This window comes from Ciconia boyciana, chromosome 2, assembly GCF_034638445.1.
Source record: "Ciconia boyciana chromosome 2, ASM3463844v1, whole genome shotgun sequence".
NCBI lineage: Eukaryota > Metazoa > Chordata > Aves > Ciconiiformes > Ciconiidae > Ciconia > Ciconia boyciana.
The window spans coordinates 37123527-37139269 of NC_132935.1; the positions used below are offsets into that span (position 1 = coordinate 37123527).

Below are 15743 nucleotides of genomic sequence, written 5' to 3' on the forward strand. Positions count from 1 at the left end.
GTTTAGATTTCACTTAAATGGTAGGATGACAGTTGTACTTCTGTGTCTTTACTGAGAAATACAAATACTAGAAATAATCTCAGCAGGGAAATTATTTTACTTGTGGTGGTGTTTTGTATTTTTATGGCATGCTGGGGATGGATCAAGCTGTTGAGGATTTGGGGTCCCAGATAGGACACTTTATTTTTCAGTTAAGCAGCAGCAAGTAGATTGTAATTCTGGGTTTTACTTCAGTCCCCAGTCCTTAACTTAGCAGAAACTAGTGACCTTCTGAGGTCATCTCAGGTGTGAATAATCTCTGCCACTGCATTAAGTAGATAAATCTGGGAATAGCAGGTACATATTTCTGCAAATAATGCTATTTATGTAAATAACATTGTCACTTTTAGTTGTCGCTGTTAAATCCAAGAGTTAGCAACCTTGAGAGAAGCTATTTAAGTTTATTTATAGAGCATGGGACTCAGCCTCAGTGCTCTGAATGGAGCCGTGTGCCGGGCATGTGGCACTGCGATACCCCAGCTCATGGGGCTTGGACCCAACAGGCTCCTGGGGCAAGGGGTGGAAGGAGGGGGCACATCCACTGCTGCTGCCTGTCCTCTTCTTCCTCACTTGCAAAAAGTGGACCACTGTGTTTTGTAATAATGAGAGAAAAAAGAGCTCGTAGATGTGACAACAGAAAAGACAGGCAAAATGAGAAGGGAGAAGAGAAGAAACCAAGGAAAAGGTAGTAAAATGCATATACTAGGCTTCTTTCTGTCCAGCAGTTAAATATTATTCTTGGTGAGTTGAATTTCATTATTTTTGTCCTTGTTCCAGTTTAACTGAGCTGGGGGCAATTATTTCTGAGGCAGTACTTCTTACAGAAGTTGTATTGGGTGACAAAAATGCTGACTTGTACAAAAAAAGAATGATGGAGAAATGTCAAAATTATTAAGAGAAATGAAACTAGTATTAATTTTAGTTGTTGCTATTCCTAAATCCATCATGGTTTTTCAGTCCTTGTTTTACTTTCAGTGTCCATGAAAATTTTATACACTGGCTACTGTTACTGAATTTTCTAAGAGCAGACATCACTCAAAGCTTGGAAAGCTCCATGAAAGTTTACCTGTATTTGATGTTTTTGTGAGAATGCAAAGCTTTTCATAGAGCTAGTGTCTTACTGATGCTTCTTTACAGTGAGAAGGTGGGGCAGGTATGCGTGGGACGGAGAGCAGCTGTGCCAATTAGAAGTTGAAAACACTGCAAAGAAGAAATTGCGGTGTTGTAAGTGCTATTACTCCTGAGCGAGTAATTGAGCTTACAGCTTTCTGAGGGCTTTTAGCTTAAGCCCTGGGGTCATCTACCATTTAAGTGTGCTTCCACCAGCAGTAATAAATATGAAGGTAAACCATGTGGGTGTGATGAGTGGAGCGGGGCATGGGAAGGTGTGGGATGCTGCTGGCCTGGGCTGGGCTGAGCGGGTGGGTGGGCGCGCAGCCCTTTCCAACCAAAGGGAGCCGAGCCGTGCTAACAAGAGGGCTGTGTGTCGGGGAGATGGGCAAAGCTGCACTCTTAGATTGCTCACAGTGAATAAACGTGCTGAGAAAAAGTGCAGCTGTGCTTTTTTAATATGCACTGCAGGAGATTTCAGCAGCCTGATGATATATCGTGCATTAATGTTGAAAAGATAAACACATTTGGAGAGCACAGGAAGGCCTTGTGTTTTTATGTTAGCAGAATGCTTCCTAATGAATAAGAACGTGCTGCTGGCTTCACAGAGCCATATGGCAGCTTTTCTAATTTTAGTTCGGTGCAGATGCATAATTCTCCCGTGTTTTACCTCCTAAAACCTTCCTGAGATGTTACATAGTTTTTCCTGTAAGACTTGATCTGTACTTTCTGGGGGAAAAAATGTATTCAAGAGTCTAATAGCGTCTTTGCTCTGGACAGATGTATGCTGTATGATGAAAGAGCAACCTCACTACATAATCACTTCCCTAAAATAGTAGCTAACTTTATTCACAGGGATGGGATAAGCTGGTCTTAAAATGGATTGCTGAAATAGTGGCTGTTTCTTAGGCACCGGTCTTTTGAAAAATTACTTGCTTTGAGGGAGAAAAAACAATTTGTGTCGAGGTGATGGGAACTGGGTAGGAAATGTGCATGTGGATATCAAGTTCCATGTGAACCGTGGATCGTCGTGCTTTGAATTACGCAGCTACAAGGCAGAGCTGCTTTCCCTGTGGTTAACCAAGCATCAAAATAACTTACACGTTCTTCGCTGCTTTGCTTCATCATGTGTAGTGATCCAAAACTACTCACATTACCAAATACAAGCTTTCTTTTTTTGTTGTTTTTCCTGTTTTTTATCCAAGTCGATACATTCGAAGGTACTTTTTGTATAGCCCTATTCATGTTAAAAACCTCCTGTCCATGACCACAGTCAATATCATTACTTAGCAATAGTCATACACAGATGTTATTAAATCTAATACTTAAAACTGTAATGTCAACTAAAATTTAACAGTTTGCTAAGTATACTTTCTATTATATGTTAGCATTAGTTTTTAATACTATATCTACCCTTACCTTCGGCCAGTTACATACTTTTACTGTTTCCTTGATTGTTGGGATTTTATTTTTGCACGGCAATTCAGGAGAGATCAGAAGGACCACACCACGTAAAGTTACTCACAAATATGAATGAGGCAAGACAAAAGTAGTTGGCTAATGCATACAAAAAATGGAGAAGATAAGTTGTTTTCAAGACAGTTGTAGCGTAAAATTTAATTGCATGTTTAAACATTATATAGCATTTACAATCACTTTCAAGTGATGTTGCTGTTACCGTTACAAGGATCTTTCTTGATTGGTGTGATTTTTCTAATGTGCAGTGTTGAGCTTTCTAGCATCCCTTATAATAAATCTCTTTGCTTATATTTTTTTACCTATCATTATATAAATGAGGGTATATAATTTGAGATGGGTGTGACATTTCAATAGCAATTCCAGAAAATTATGAAGAACAGGAATTATATGGGGCACCTGAGAAAACCTGTTTTAAACAGTATTGGATAATAAATTTGATTCTTCCCATTACAGTTTTTTTCTCTTGACCTTTTTCCTCAGCAGTTTGTAGAGCATGGGTGCTGCCCTGTCCAGTGTTTCACCAGCCTCTCTTTTTTGCTCCTCTTGTTCTATAAAGAACCTTAAGTGTTTCTGCTATGAAAAATAAACTAAATGTGTGTTGATGCAAATTTTCTCTTTCAGATTATGCTTCATCTTTTTGCAATCCCTACAGAGGCTACGGTTTTTTTCTTTACTTTGAAAATGCGCTTTGGTTTTGCAGAGAGCATCAAGGGGGAACTATTTCTGTAGCCGCTTTCATTAAGGAAGTTGGAGTAGAGCTTGGATACAGACAAAGAGAGCTTTTCGGGTGGTTCAGCTGGTCCTGCCTGCCTACCTGTAGGAAGGGAGGGTTTGAAACACAACCAAGAGAAGGCGATGCCTGTCAGTAGCACTTCTGATTCTGCTGTCAGAAATCCAGGGAGAACCGACATAGCTTGAGTTGGGAGGATGGAAAACCAGGAAGGCTTCCTAAGTTAAAACATAGCAGGAGACTTCAAACTATTGCTTTTGGCTTCTCTTTCTCTGACTTATGAATTTCTGTTAAACTAATGTGATTTCACAAAGGTTTGCTTTCAGAATCTGGAATGAGCTTCAAATAAAGCTTGAGGCTTTCCCACTGATAAATTTGTCAGAAAATATTTGTGAGGGCTTTTTTTCCCTTCTTTCTTCTGTATATTAATGTAGAAAAGTAAATACAGTTTATGATCACTCGGAAGATGCCCAATTGAAAATACTAATATATATTTTAGTATATTACTGCATATACGATTGTAAACATATCCACAGTTTAAAGTCTAAATTACACACGTGACTAAAATGCTACATAATTGGATGTATATATTCTTTGTAGTATCTCTCTCAGGAGGACTTCTATTTTATTTAAATTCTTTCTCTCTCTAGGCTAAATTCTTAATTGAGCGGAGCTAATAATTATTTCATGTGCGTGAAGTTTATTCCGCTGTAATTTAGATAAAATATGCTTGATCCCTGGTAGCCATATTCGTAAGGATGGGGACCGGTTTCTAATTTAACGCTCTCTCTCCAGCAGAGAATTCGCTGTGTGGAGGTGAAGCCATGGGAAGCCCCTTTCCACGCTGCTCACTTCCACCACCGACACAAGGCTCTATTTCTCTTTCCATACTAAACCTCTGCTCTCCTTTAGCTGCCATGCCCATAGGATGCCTGGTAACGCTTTCCTGGCGTTTTACATTTGAACAGGGGCATCGCTGTTCTAGGAGGCAGCATCGCTGGAAGGTGCGAGATCAGGGAACCAGCTCCCGCTCTCCGTGTTAGTGGCCGCAGTGGAAAAATCTAGCGGCTGTGGTTAGTCACAGGGTAATACCAGCAATGCCCATGGGGCTGGAAAAAAGGCTTCTGAGAGGCTTTGCAAGGTTCGGCCTCTGCTGCTATTTTCCTAACCCCTAACATTCAAAAATCATTAATCTAGTGTAGAAATAATAAAATCTCTGTGCTTTTGATTTGTTTGTAGGCCCCCCAGTGAACCTAAAAAAGATAGGAGAAGTAAAATAAAGAAAAGTAAACTTTACATTTTTGCACCACTACTTAACACCAGAAGCTGGAACTGTGAAGAAAAACAAAAAATACCGACTCATGATAAATGCATGAGTGTTGTCGGCACTAGAAATTCATGTATCAGTTGTTGGTTTTTTTTTCCAACCTTCCTGCAACAAATTTTTGTTCTCAATTAGCCCCACATGCTGTATCGCTGAAGAAGAGATTTGCATTTCAAGACGTTCCCCATGCCTGTCTGTCAGGACCCCACTGCTGACAGGGTTTGCACTTACTTTTCCTGTGTGTGCTGACAGAGTCTTCACGAGGGGCTTTGTAGTTCAGTCAAAAATGGATAATTTACTGCGCAGCTTAACATTATCAGTCGCTGCAGTACAACATCAACGTAAGTTACTGCTGGTCCTACTCAGAGGCTGTCAGAGGCCATGGTTTCCTATACAATGCCGCTTCAATAAATGTACAGGGACTTGTGGCCTCAGTGTGTAGCCTCTTCTAAGCTCTCCGGCCACTTAGCTTCTTACACAATTAAGTTACAGATCCAATTATGAAGTCCATCATTTGGGAGCACTTGTGATTTATAATGCTTTTCGGAATGCCTAACCACATGTCATGAGTAGTGTAGTGTGTTGCCATCATCACTGGGAGAGGCAGGTAGGCAACGCTTAGGTCTAAAGAGCATCTTCATACACTGAGGGGAAAGCAGCCACTTTCAGAGACTGGACGTGAGGCTTGAGAGATCCTTGGTCTGACCTGGTACCACAGCTCCTATGTTGATTACCATTACAGCAATTAAACACTTTCTCTTTTTTCTTTGTACAAAACCTCGCCTGTGTGCATAAAAGAGAACAGTTGTTTTTACAGATATGTTATTGGTGGTTTGTATGAACTCCTTGGTTGTAAGAGTGATAAAAATGTTCAGCAAATGTTTTGTAATATGAGAAAAATAATCAGCAAAAGTAGTCTTTGTAAATTGGTGAAACCAGGAAATACCGTGTAGTGAATGTGCTTGCACACCGTTGCTGTACCATGTCTGCAGCCCCTCCATTTCTAGCGCCTAGAGCACGATCCCTTGTTCTCCAGTACTCAAGATGATGTCCATGGCTGAAGCAGTGAGGGGATGAAAGCAGGAAGCTGGTATCCATATCCATTATAATATTTTGCAGTGTGGAACCAGGGATCACTTTATGCTACCAGGAACAGATGGAAACAAATATCATCGCCGACTTTATTAAAAGCTCAACCCTATTTTTAGAACGTTTCAGAATTCTTTCACAATTTTTAGAACATGTTTTCAGTATTGTATCACCATATGGTGCCAACTCTGCTGTATTGTAGTATGGGAAGGATTGTTCAATTTTTTTCTGTTACACCTAATCTCTGCTTTTTGCTAAAAGAAAAGAAAAAAAAAAAGAAAATCCCACTGCAGTCCTCAGTCCAAATGAGAAATACTAATTTTGTATCCTGGTGAGTTTAAGTGGCAGAGGAAGGGTTAATAGTTATTTCTAGCATATTTATTTCTATCAGATTATGCTAATCAAAGTGATTTAAAATGATCCCATTAGTTGCAAAAGTCCATCTTCAGAACAATTTTGTTTCATCATTATTCACAATGGTGTTATATTGTGTATGAACACACCCTAAGAAGACAGCTAAGATTTTTGTGACTCTTTTTTCATGAAAGCAAGAAACTATAGAAATCCAGGATGAGACGGCCTGAGTGACCAAAGCCTTATTGCCAGTAGGTGATCGCTGATAGGAGAACACCTACGGCTTCTCAGAAGCAGTTCCTTTGCTGTATGTCTAAGTAACGTATATTCACACTGACCTTATAACCTCTGCCAAGGAAAGAGTTCAGAGGAACTTTGGCTGCAGCATTGCAGATCTACAGATAGTGGAAAATACTGTATATTTGGATACATTTTAATTTGTATGACTGATGCTTTAATTTTCACTAAGGGTGATTTTCCAAAGGCCCTTTGCTCCATCTGCACATGGTATTTTCAGTAATTCCCACAATGAATCTTATTCTGGTTTATTGTTGTAGAAGGCATAAATTCTTGTTATCATAACTTCAGTGTGCTTTCATGTTTATTAAAATAATATGTTGCATAATATTAAAAATAAAAAAATCTTTAATGATTTTTAATATTCTATATTGCAGTATAGCCCTAGCTTTTACATAGTTGCTTGGAAAGTAATAAAAGAATGTTTTGAGTGTAGAACTAACAACAAAAAATTACTCGTTTCATTAGCAAATAATGTAGAATATGTATTTTCTATATTGTTTTTATTACTTTTATTACTTCTCCGTTAAACACCAATATAATTCTTGGAATAGAAAAATTAATACAGTTCATTACTTGATAGGAATCATAAACCCTCTTGATTTGAAAGTTCCAGTATGTATGAATATCCCTTACATTTGGAGTTGGGTATGATCTGTGATACTGTATATAACATATTGTAATATGTGTCACTATGCTCCAGAAACAATAAATCATTATTTCCTTGCCTGTAATTTTCAAATACAGCACTTGAAATTGTATGTAGTTTTAATAACATATTGGTAAATAAGTCAGTATGAAACTTATGTGATAGCAAAAATGTGGGTGGAGGCATGGGAACAGAAATGAGACTGCTATTTCTCAGTACTGAAACAGTAGATTGTGGCCTTACGTTTTTCTTTCTAAATATAGCGATCACGGAAAAGTTGTGCAGCTGTGAGCTTTGCATACTCTTTTAGACCAGTCTTTTAATGCACCTTGATCCTGGCTTTTGCTTATTGCACCTTCATGAGGAGTCCTTGTCTTTGCCCAGTGTTATGTTTTGTAGTCTAGCAAAATGTCTAGCAGAGAAGCAGCAGGAATTATTTCATTTGTGTCACAAAACTTCAAAACTGAGAAGCAAATTTACGAGTTATGCTCTTGTTGAATCATTATGGGAGACTTATTTCATCTCCTTTTCAGTATTGTTGCACTAACCGTTTCATAGCTGGTCTCAATACTCTGTGGGCTCTTACCATGTCACTTAAAGAGTAATGCTCTGTCATTTAATACATAGTTTTCTTTATTGCAGAAAAAGCAGCAGCAGCTAATGAAGATGAAGTGCAAAAAGCAGATGTATCATCTACGGGTCAGAGTGTCATCGACAAGGATGCACTTGGACCAATGATGCTTGAGGTGAAGAGCACAAAATTCCTTTATTTAAGCCAGTTCTGCTCCCCCTAGGATGAAGAGCAGTGTAATGAAATGAAAAAGTGCAGTCGGAGGTCGCTGTAAAAGAACGGTCAAGAGAGACAAACCATCCTGGCTACTTAGGATTATGTCATTTAAGAGCAGGCAGCATATTTCTATTGGATTCAGTGATGAAACTGTCTTTAACTTGGGGTGGGGAGAGGCAGAGAAAGAGATAATTCAGCTGCTTTGTAATGCAGACAACTTGAGGGGCTTCAGTTGGTAGGATGTCTTGGGTGTCTGCATGTACATGTTTTATTTGTTCTAAACCACAACAGATTTGGAAGATGTGTTGTACCTAAACATCGACTTACATATACAGTAGTACACATGTGAATAATACTTCCTCTAAAATTGCATGTCATTGCTATACTGTTTTAATGGTTTATCATTTTAGCATTTACAGCATGACTCTTCCCTCTAGAATATGAAAGTAATCTAGGAGAGCTTTTCAAGCCATGTATTTCAGTTGGTTCAGTTAAGATTTCTGTCTGATTTTAGCTGTTATTTTGATATCACAAAAGGCTACATGGTTAAAACCTAGCTTCTAAATGTATTAATAGTAATGTTAGCTAGGTATGTTATCTGGGATCCTAGTGTCATATGCTACTGTCCTTTGGCACTACTGCTTAACTGCTTAAGCTCACTTGCAAACTGTTTATTCCTGGGCTTTATCTGTACAGGTTAATAAATGTTATTTTAGATAAAACAAACACAAACTCTGAATCAAGCTAGAGGAACGAACTTTGGCAGAAGCATAATTATTCTGTCATTTCTGAATGTGGCAGGAGCAAGATGCGTAACAGTTTTAAGTATTTGCATTATTTTTCATGCTTTGTTAGAGGAAAACATAGTTTTCTGTACTACGTACAAAATAAAGGCTCCAAAATCACAGTACTAAACATAAGGAAGATTAGACAGGTTGGAGTGAAAACGTTCTTCTTTGAAAAGCGGGGGTAAAAAATTAATTGATTGAATTTAATATTTAGTATACATGCTCACTGAATTGAATGTTGTTGGGTTTGCTATCAAACAAGGTTAAACATCCATCTCTTGCATTGCTGTGCTAAAATTTATCTTTAACTTCCTGTTACATTTAATTGTAAGGACCTGTTTTAATCAAAGGGAAAATAAGGATAAGATTTTTTTTCTTGGCTTATCTTGCATGATTGGCTATTGCAGCAAACATGACATGTAAAATCACCCGTCTGTTCTGTTATTCCATTTGATTTAGTTTTCCTTCACAGTAAAACCATTGCATATTAACAATGAAAGATTGTAGAACTAAATTAATAAACCGTGGTCCTTTTGCACCAAGAAACTTAAAAGGACTGAAAGTTGTTATACGTTCACTGTGAAAAGACTGCAGATACTTTCTTTGTGTCTTCATCTCCTTAATGAATTGCAATTAAGTTATTTCTTCTTTACAGACCCCCTTTATACAACCTCTTCAAAAACCTACCCTTTTCCATTGCCAAATAATAATAAAAATGGTAATGTTGAATGAACTGATGAACAGTTTATTAGTTGATTTGGTTTAGAAATGTTTTTATTAAAGAATAAAACTGAAGAATCCTCAAAATAGTGAATGTTTCCATCTGAAGAGAGTGAGTAAAATCCATCATGCAGCTGCCTCTGAGGAATATTTTAACATATTTCTTGGTTAAAGCAGAAAGTAGATAGGAAGAGAGGGTGAAAAAATAGACAAGAGAGAGCTGACAACAGCTCAAAGAACACAAATGTATTTTCCATTCCAGTATATCATCTAAAATAGTATCTGTTCTCTTGTTTTCTCTTCCAGCATGTTGCCTGTTATTTTTTCCCCATTGTACCAATAGCTCTGAAGAAAAGTTGTTTATTGTGATCACATGCATCTGGGGACAGAATTAAGAAATTATTGCAAAAGTGGAAGCTTCTAAAAGATTTAAGTGGCTTGGTGCATTAACTTGCTCAAAAGCCTGCTGCTGCTTACCTACCAGATTATTTTATTAATCGAATAGAAAGAAATGGGAGACTGGCATATAAGGCTCTGTGTTACTCTAGGCTCAGATGACCACTTCTGTGGTCAACCCAAAAAGCAGCTGTGAGGAAACAGCACAGAGCACTTCCTTGCCAAAGAAGCTGCTGTAGTAGGAAAATAGTAGGGAAAACTGAAGATTATTGTGGGATGCCAGTAACTCATAACCTCTTGCTTGCCATCTCTGCCTTTGAAAATTTTCTCCTTAGGACTCTGATAAACATCTGCTATGGCTTTGGTTTTGCAATCCCTTTGAATTGATGTAAGTGTGGACCGCTGCCAAGCAGAATGGTTCAGCCAAACCCACACCCTTCTGCCAGCTCTAAACGCCGTGTGGTTTCATGGTGGGACAGTTCAGGGGACTGATGTGGCTAGCATCTTTTTTTTTTCTCTTGCATTAGGTTTCAGCCAACTCAGTTCTCTGGTCCAGCTCTTCATGTCCTCAGACGGTGCAGGGAGCTGTCATGGTGTAGAGAGGGCTAAACCAAAGACATCATGCTTACATTGGCTTCAAGCAGTGATGAAATGCAGTCTAAGACACTAATCTGTAGCAGAGATGCTGATAGAAAATTGTATTAGAGCCTCAATTAATTAAATCCTGTAAATGATTGTTAGTTAAACTAAATACTAGTCAGCAGGAAAATGTCATGAATGTTACGAAAGCGCATGGAAAGGAGGGAGCTCTCCAAGGAAAGTGAATTAACAGGAGGAACCAAGAATGATCAGAAACAAAAAGGCAGCAATGATAAAAAACAAAGTCAGAGATTAGAATTTGCGACAATTAACAGGAGAAAAAAAGACCTAGTTAATTTAGAGGTAGTGAGGAAAAGTGTATACTTGTCCATTTATTCGTGGGTTTTATTATTTTGTAATTTAAAAATAGAACAAACAAAGCATTTTGCAACCATTAGCTCAGCCATTCTGCTTGTGCGTTGTGCTTTCACTATCCCTCCCCTTTAGCAGAATCATTAAATAACTTAGTTTGGGAAGGACCTCTGGAGCTTGTGTTGTCCCACCTCCCACTGCAAGCAGGTCTGACTAAAGCAGGTGGCTCAGGTCCAAGTCCAGCCGAGGTGTGAATATCTCTGGGGAAGATTATTTCACAGCCTTTTTGGGCAGCCTCTTCCCTTTGGGCCACCTTCATGGTGAATTTTTTTTTTCTTGTATTTCCATGAAGTTTCCTGTGTTGAAACCAGTGTCTGTTGCGTCTCATCCTTCCCTTGTGAACCTCTGAGTAGAGCCTAGCTCTGTCTTCTCTTTAGCCTTCTGCTAGGCGGCTGAAGACAGAAGTAAGATCCCTCCTTAGCCTTCTCTTTTGTACTGTCTGGATTTGCTAACTGCTCAGTAGTGTACAGTATTTTTAATATGTATCTGTAGCCGTGCACTTGAGAACTGCCTGCTAAGACCAACACACAAGTTGTACAGCATACAAGTTTGGTCATATCAAAAATGCCACATGCCTGTATACGCTTGCTATGGCAGCTCCACCTTGTTAGACTGTTTTGCAGTGAGCTGAGTTCAGGTTTAGTATGGGTCCACTTGCTTTTAATTAACCCATAATGAATCATGGGTTGCCTGTTTCTCTGACTTGTTTCTGTCCCTGGAGATGCAATAGCTAACAACTGTTCTAGTGATTTCCCACCAATCCTTAGAGGTGAATAAATCGGGCAAAGCTGCAGAAGTCTGTATGGGTTAATTGTTAACTGAATGCTTAGAACAAAAGCTTTGGTGCTTTAAGTTTAAATGTATCCCCCTTTATCTGCTCATATGGCATAAAGTTAGAGGGATGTATTCTGAAATATTTCTACCATCCGCAGTCATGCTTGCATCTTACAGAAAATAACGTTTGCATGAGAAGTTCTTAGTGATATTCAAATTTTTACTTTATCCTCATCAGGTAGAAGTGGTGTAGTGTTTGGCTTAGGCTTCAGATAACATACAGCAGATATCTTGGAAAGAATGTTTCAGTTAGGTTGTCACCGTCACAAGAGATAAGGGGGGAAACCAATCAGCAGAAATTACTAATTTGGACACCTCCTTGCAGAAACTTAAGTCCTTTGGAATACCATGGGGCTGAGTTGAAAAGGTGAAAGTCTAGTTCTTGTTCCCTGGATCATGTGTGGACTGAATTAAACTGGTGTCAAATAAAAAAAAAATGAAAGCAGTCCTGGGAGCAAGGACTAAAGCTGCACCACCCTCCAAGCTCACTGCCTGCTCTCAGCTCCCTTTGCCCTTCTCTGCTTTTAACTCCTCACGTTCCTGGCTGCATGGGGCCTCACTTCTATGAAGATGCATTGCTGGGGGTGTGGACAGAGCCTTTCTCTTTCTTTCTGCCAGTGTTTTCCTTGCCTTATGTCAGCACATCTTATGATGTTTTCCTGGGGTCAGTCTCCCTGTGCTGCATAGAGGAGTGAACAGGCTCTAGATTTAGCAGAACCAGCTTTTGGTCCGCGTTTCCAACTTCATAGGCAGGCAGATAGGTAGCAACCTCTTCCATTATGTTTGTTTGTTTGTTTGGGGTGGGGTGGTGGTTTGTTTTCATGTGTGGGTTTCATTATTTTGCAAGGGGTGCATCCTTCTGTGCTTTTACACTGGTTTGATGCAAATAAGATTAGATGCTCAATCTGAAATGTGTCCTTTGCTATTACAGACAAAAATATAAGAACTGGGATGGATGCAGAAAGATTCAGCTATGTCTTCTGAAGGAAATACTTATTTTCTGGGTATCTTGTTGTTAATCTGATTGTTTGGTATTGTGTTTCTCCCTCTTTCTCTCTCTGTGGTTTTTTTTTTCCCTTTAGGCCCTAGATGGGTTCTTCTTCGTAGTGAACCCAGAAGGTAATGTTGTGTTTGTTTCTGAGAATGTGACACAGTACCTAAGGTACAACCAAGAAGAGCTGATGAACACAAGCATATATAGCATCCTGCATGTAGGGGACCACAACGAATTTGTCAAAATCCTGCTGCCAAAATCTTTAGGTATATACCTTTTCCTCATATCATACCATTACTTATTTAACTTTGGTTTAATAAATCAGTGTTTCAATAACTTAAGTTAATGTCCTTCCACTACTTACAGTTTCATCATGTACACTCTGTTTATTTTTAATGTATATATAGGCTGTATGAATGATTAATATTATTCTCAAAAGCATCCTCCACTCTTTTCAGATTCTCCTTTGTTAAAATTACTCTTAGTAACTCATGTTAACTGATACTTTTAATGGATCTCCAGAGTGAATCACTAAAAGACAGCATTAGCTATATGAACTTTCTGTCAGTTCCCTGTCTAGGCTGGTTATTCTAAGAATGGCCCAAGAAAGGGAGAACATAAAAGAAAAATCAGAAAATTCCTCATGCTAGAATTTTTATTTCAATGTTTTTAGTCTCACCAATATTTACCCTTATCTTTCAAAACCAGTTTTTGTTAGTTGCAGCCATTTTTTGCATTTATATTAATATTGGTTTTAATGTCATTGGTTTTTGGAGGAGGTGAAAAGAATGAGAAAGTCAATACTAGGCACCTCATTTACTCACAGCAGTTTAAAAACTATTATGCAATTCACTTTAGCATTTTATGACTTTATTTATAAACCCCTGAAGAATCGAAAATGTAACATTTTTAAAGGCTAAACCCCATAAATTACTGCCTTTATTGCATTTTATGACTGAAGAGGGCAAGTGAAGAGTATTTTAAATATGACCCTGCTATTTTCTTATGTGGTGTTACATTAATTCGCTCTGACTGATGTCCAGTACCTATATTTGTGCATCTCAGGATTTTGTTTCCTTTTTTACTTGTCTTAAGCACTGTGTTAGGCTTTAGTTTTATCCATCACTGCATCCAGGTCATTCTCATCCCTTCGGTCTTTCCCATTGTAGCTGAGACTATGTGTTTCAATATATTCCCAATTGTATTGCTTCCTGTGTTTATAAATACCTATTGGTTTCTTTTCTTCCTATTTCTAATCTGGACACAGACTTCTGTACAATGCTGTCGTCTCTTTTGTATTAATCACTTCTAAATTCAATGGACAGATCCTACATACTGCCTTATTTCTTCCAGGCATATAAATTAACTCGATCTACCCAGTAGGCTTTTCACTGTGCTGTGTAACTTTCACATGCACCAATATTTAGACTTTTATCCTGCTTTTCTACTATGTTGTTATGAGTCACTTGAAAAAAACATGATAGCTGAACAAATTAGCAGTGCTCTTAAAATATGAGAATTTTACAAATTACCTTGTTATGTGCTGATTTGGGCTCTAATATTAAAAATAGATTGTGGTTGTAAAACAAGCTTGTTTCCCGACCAGTTTGCAAAGCACCTTGATTAATTTCCTGTGGATAAGCAGCAGAAATGACTGCTACCAGATTTATCTTACTATATGATCTTTGCTTTGCTCAGTGAACGGGGGATCTTGGTCTGGTGACACTCCTAGGCGTAATAGCCATACCTTTAATTGTCGGATGCTGGTAAAACCTCTTGCTGATTCTGAAGAAGGCCATGATAACCAGGAAGCACATCAGAAATATGAAACTATGCAGTGCTTTGCTGTTTCTCAACCAAATTCCTTCAAGGAGGACGGTGAAGGTAATTACTGCTTTCAATTTGTGTTAGTATTTTCTCTTTCCGTGCTGTTGTGGGACAGCAGTTTCGGTGCAGTTGATAAAGTGGCTTCTGAATCCTGAAAAATGGAAAAAATTTAAGTTTTTTTCTTTTTCATTTAACTGTAGAAGTGTACTTGCACCTTGGATTATGAGTCTATACGCTTGCATGCACCTATTTGTTAAACCAATATAACTGAAATTGAGAGTAACTCTGTTTACATTCAAGATATATCCTAGTTTTATATCACTGCAATTGTAAGAAGAATAGCTGACTAGGAGGAAAGTTGCAATTTTTTGAGTTCTTACAATTTGAAGACAATTGTGGTTCACCATTTCCTTTACCATTTACTACTTCAGCAGGTAAATTTCCTCAGATTGTATTTTAAGTATTCAGATAAGTAAAAATGGCTTATTATGAAGCTGCTTTCTCAGGGACAGCAAGCATTTGGGGCATGTTTAAGAAATGTTGCTTAGAAGGTATGAAATGGTGAGTGTTGAAGAAATGTGCTCTCAATGTGCACAGTATATCCTTTTTTATTACTTATGCCATGAGTGGTTGAGCTGCTACAGGTATATGCATAAACACGTGCCGATAATTATGGGCTGTGGTGGAGTCCTTGATAATTTCTCTTCTAAAAAAGAAAGCAAACCCACCTCTCCTGTGTTGTTTAATGTTGTAGGAAATAATGAAGATGTAAAACCACTGAGTTCTATCTATCCTTTTATTGGTACAAAATCTATTCTTTTGGTCCATAAAGATTTTAAGAACTTTTTCAAAATACTTCTGAATTCTTTGTGGAAACAAAATCTTCCTCTTCTATACAAATTACTGAAGTAACATTTTTCTTTAAGATTTGCAGTCTTGCTTGATTTGTGTTGCAAGAAGAGCTCCAATGAAGGAAAGACCACTTCTTCCTTCATCAGAGAGCTTTACTACTCGCCAGGATCTACAAGGTATTGCAAAATAGGAGTTTTTAATTTCTCCCCCCTCCCCCCCCAAAGGGGAAATTGCTGTAACAAATCTTTTATCTAATATCAGGCAAAATAACTTCACTGGACACAAGTACCATGCGAGCAGCTATGAAACCTGGCTGGGAGGATTTGGTAAGAAGATGCATTCAGAGGTTCCATTCGCAGCACGAGGGAGAAGTATCTTTTGCCAAGAGGCATCACCAGGAAGGTTAGGTTTCATAGTTTTAGCACTTTCTATATTTAAACTGTTTGTCATTTGTATCTCTTGG

At 38.3% G+C, this 15743-nt stretch overlaps 1 protein-coding gene across 6 annotated transcripts in view; it reads left to right on the forward strand.

Annotated features, from left to right (window-relative positions):
* The window catches only part of NCOA2 (nuclear receptor coactivator 2), a 197530-nt gene that overhangs the window by 133272 nt on the left and 48515 nt on the right, over positions 1 to 15743 (forward strand). For all 6 annotated transcript variants that reach the window (XM_072852358.1, XM_072852357.1, XM_072852360.1 and 3 more), the window contains 5 exons: positions 7714 to 7817; positions 12690 to 12867; positions 14300 to 14485; positions 15355 to 15456; positions 15542 to 15682. In XM_072852358.1, coding sequence (XP_072708459.1) covers positions 7714 to 7817; positions 12690 to 12867; positions 14300 to 14485; positions 15355 to 15456; positions 15542 to 15682 — 711 coding nt within the window. The remainder of the gene's footprint in view (positions 1 to 7713; positions 7818 to 12689; positions 12868 to 14299; positions 14486 to 15354; positions 15457 to 15541; positions 15683 to 15743) is intronic.